General features: G+C 35.9%; 1 protein-coding gene across 2 annotated transcripts; it reads right to left on the bottom strand.

Moving 5' to 3' along the window:
• Nucleotides 1-231: 231 nt before the first annotated feature.
• On the bottom strand, nucleotides 232-2,452 carry vtcn1 (V-set domain containing T cell activation inhibitor 1). Of its 2 annotated transcripts, none has more exons than XM_077215171.1 (5): nucleotides 2,293-2,452; nucleotides 2,131-2,195; nucleotides 1,655-2,014; nucleotides 736-990; nucleotides 232-502 (listed from the first exon to the last, which is right to left on the bottom strand). In XM_077215171.1, exons 1-5 carry the CDS (start codon nucleotides 2,322-2,324, stop codon nucleotides 378-380), a joined length of 837 nt encoding a protein of 278 aa, XP_077071286.1. In that variant the 5' UTR covers nucleotides 2,325-2,452; the 3' UTR covers nucleotides 232-377. The 2 variants fall into 2 exon arrangements, with proteins under 2 accessions (XP_077071286.1, XP_077071285.1); XM_077215170.1 differs by having other exon boundaries at nucleotides 233-505.
• Between the last annotated feature and the right edge of the window lie 962 nt (nucleotides 2,453-3,414).

The following is a 3,414-nucleotide window of genomic DNA, read 5'->3' as shown; positions in this document are numbered from 1 at the left end:
AATGTCTCAAAAAATAAGTGTAATGAAAATCCTTTATTGGTAATACAAACATATTCAAAGAACAGTTTAAGATAATAGTATGTGATTGACAAATTGTATAATAAATAATATCACATATTTTTTCAGATTAGTTGACATTTTGTCCATAACAAAAGGTTTCATATAAAATAATTCATTGGATTGATCATGTGAAACATGAATTTGGATTTAGATTATATGTCCATTACAGGTTTCTACAAAATCTCATGTCAACTGTTTTTTTTTTAATACAGTTTGTCTTTTTATTGGATGTGTGGTTAACAGATTGCATTTTTGTATGTACTGTAAGCAACCAACCCGAGAAAACATTCAGTCTTTGTAACTGATTGGTTTGACCATCAGTCAACCGAGAGCCTTGTCTGGGTTACAGAGAGAATAAGGATGACTGTGAACAGAAGTTGTAAAGATGAAACTTTTGTAGATGCAGCACTGAAAATGAAGTATGTCTTCTCCTTCACTCTGTCTGCTGAAGAATAATAATCATAAAGAAATAGTGACTCATGATTTGATCAACATACTGCACGTGTCATGCAATTTAATGAGTGACATACATTTTGTTTGTCCATGCTGTCCAGAAAATTGTTTTAACAAATTTGATTTGATATGCAATGCTCTGTGTAAATATTATGATTATGGGTGAGCCCTTCTTAACAACTAGTCTTTACATTTCAGTGTTGTCAGTATCTATGGTGTTACCTGTTACAGTTGCCTCTGAGATAGCTTTCACAAGAGCGTTCTCGATGAGACAGGTGTAGATGTCATCCACTTTTACTTGGTTTTCGAGGACACTTGTAACTCGCATGATCCCAGCATTGTTGTTGGTGAAATTGGTGCTGCTGTTTAAAAGCTGCCCACTGTGACTCATCCAGCTAACCTCTGGTTTGGGAAACCATCTATGAGCCTCAGCAAATAGAGAGCCATTTGCTCGAGTAAATGTGGGAGCTGTGAAAGCTGCAAAGAAACAGATATGACCAGATCAGATATACGCTAAATGTGTGTATATATAAATATATATCATTTGATCATGTACAGTGTAAAGATAAGTATGTTTTACAAGAAAATACTAGAAGTCTTTCTAGTGCAAAATTTCATTTTTAATTCAATGTTAGTTGCCATTTCTTTGTGATTAATTGTGAAATTTACTATCAATTTCCAGTGCATTCAAATATAGTCAGATTGAAATTATAATTTTGTTAATCTCTGAGCACACAACAGTTTAGTTCCTGTGAATCAGTTTAGAACAAATCATTTAAGTGACACAATTCTGAAGTGTGCATACGATGGACACTTTACTATCCCACGAGACATATGATAATGACAACATGGTGGATGTAGTACGTCCAGATTACATTCATATACTCATACTACAAACATACTTGATTGGTCGTGAAGTAATTACTTATTCAAAATAAGTACCTACTCAAGAGATTACACGATTTCGGATGCAGCAAGACACTAGTTTGGATTTCAGTGAATCAGGGTTTTTAACAAATCATATGAGAGAATGATTCAATAAAGAGACTCACTGGTTGTCACCTGTGGATCTATAAAGCAGGAATAAGATATGTGTGTTTGAACATTTACTTTGAAATAAATGAATAAAGAATGTATTTACCAGCCACTCTAAGGTTAACGCTGGTAGTCCCTGAGACTCTTGGTGCATTGACAGTGACGCGATACACACCCTCATCCTCCATCTTCACATTTCTCAGCAGAAGGGAAGCGTTGCCAGTTGATATGACATCTGAGAACAGTTGAGCCCTGTTTTTGAACTGTTTATTTTGCCCCTGGAGCTGGGCGGCTTTGTTTTTGTATTCATAGACCACACCACTGACAGCATCTTTTAGCCAAGTAATTGACACATCACTCAATTGCTCATTGCCACTGTTGCTAAGAAACCTGCAATCCAGGACCACATCCTCCGCAAGATTCCCCACAGTAGAGGGTCTGCTGCTTTCAACGGTACCTTGGGACACTTGAAAATCAAACATACACACAGACGTTTAGTTTTATACATCAAAAGCCAAATGCACTAGAAGTTGTACAAACTATGCAAACTTTTAGAGTTAGAGTAAATTAATGTTTACTAACCTGAAAATGCAATAGCCAAAATGAAAATGATGAGTCCTGAAATGACTACTATCAGAACAATCATACTGCAAAAGACATACATTTGATGAAAAACAATCAATATTGACAGCATTGGATAATCTTCAACCTTAAATTGTTTGAAAAAGTTGCCCATTCTTCTACCTTGCAAAGATTATTTCTCCAATTGAAGCCATTCTGGTAATCTGTTCCTACTTCCAAACAGTATCTTTGATGAATCAATTTACCACTCTGTTCATCATCTCTGCCGATGGCTAAATAAATCAACGGGCTAAGATGGAAGAGCACTTCCTAATCCCCCAGACAAGTTTCAAACTGTACTTCCACTGAAGGAGTTCAGCATCTCCTCCCTCTGTCAATATTACCTCTGAGAGGAGTGTCTTGACACACTTGATAACACACAGCTTGACAAGAGGAGTGTGTTCATGACACGAAATACAGTTGCAAATGGTCAGAAGTCAGACTGGCTAAACCTGGGGTGTCGAAACTCGGTGCAGGGCCACTGTCCTGCAGAGTTTAGCTTCAGCTTGCCTCAACACATCTGCCTGGAAGTTTCTATGCCTACCTTGATTAAAACCATAAACCTTTAGCTTCCTTGAGCCACCTTATAGACAATATTGTTTCATTTAATGACTCAGAGAGTCAAAGTCACACAATTGCAAGAGCACATAGAGCAAGAGCCAGGAGTGAGATTTAAACGTAGCGAGACAGAAAGCAATAAACTGTACAAGGGCCCAAAAACCCCACTGATGGCCCTGGTTAGTTCTGTGTGCACATTCAGTTCTGTTCTCGCAGTCTGCAAGAATATGTCGTTTGAGATCAGAAACACAGTTAAAGGCACAAATTCCATTAGATTATTTCAGGTCCTTTAAATTAAGTTTAACAGTAACCATTAATTATGTAAATCAAATCTTCTGTTCTTTCACTTTTTTCTATCCTTGCACTTAAAGTAGCCTATATTACACTAATCTGTAAAGAACCATGAACCGTAATTGCAGTATTAACTTACAATAATCAGATTTTTACAGTTTACTTACTGCATGTTTCCGCTACAGAATGAACAATAAAACAAGGTAATTGTGAGTTTATATCTCAGAATCCTGATGTTTTATGAATTTTAAAATTCTGAGAAAAAAGGTTATAAACTTGCAATCGTATGAAAAAAAATTCAGAATATTGAGATATAAATTTGCAAGAAAAAAAATTCAGAAAACTTGCTTTTTTTATGATTTTGTGAAATCTTACCAACTAGAAAACACAGTAAAG

Source organism: Siphateles boraxobius, unplaced genomic scaffold (genome assembly GCF_051911475.1).
Source record: "Siphateles boraxobius isolate OS27281-9 unplaced genomic scaffold, OSU_SipBor_1 7, whole genome shotgun sequence".
Taxonomy (NCBI): Eukaryota; Metazoa; Chordata; class Actinopteri; order Cypriniformes; family Leuciscidae; genus Siphateles; species Siphateles boraxobius.
Note: the sequence above shows the minus strand (reverse complement) of the source record. Positions and strands in the feature narration are given on the sequence as shown.

What these genes read in the sequence shown, in the direction of transcription:
- vtcn1 (XM_077215170.1), bottom strand. Translation starts at nt 2,324, where the DNA reads ATGGCTTCAATTGGAGAAATAATCTTTGCAAG. An exon ending in CGTTAACCTTAGAGTGGCTG is followed by an intron (nt 991 to 1,654) that starts GTAAATACATTC and finishes GTTTCTTTGCAG; the next exon opens with CTTTCACAGCTCCCACATTT. An exon ending in CTCAGAGGCAACTGTAACAG is followed by an intron (nt 506 to 735) that starts GTAACACCATAG and finishes ATTATTCTTCAG; the next exon opens with CAGACAGAGTGAAGGAGAAG.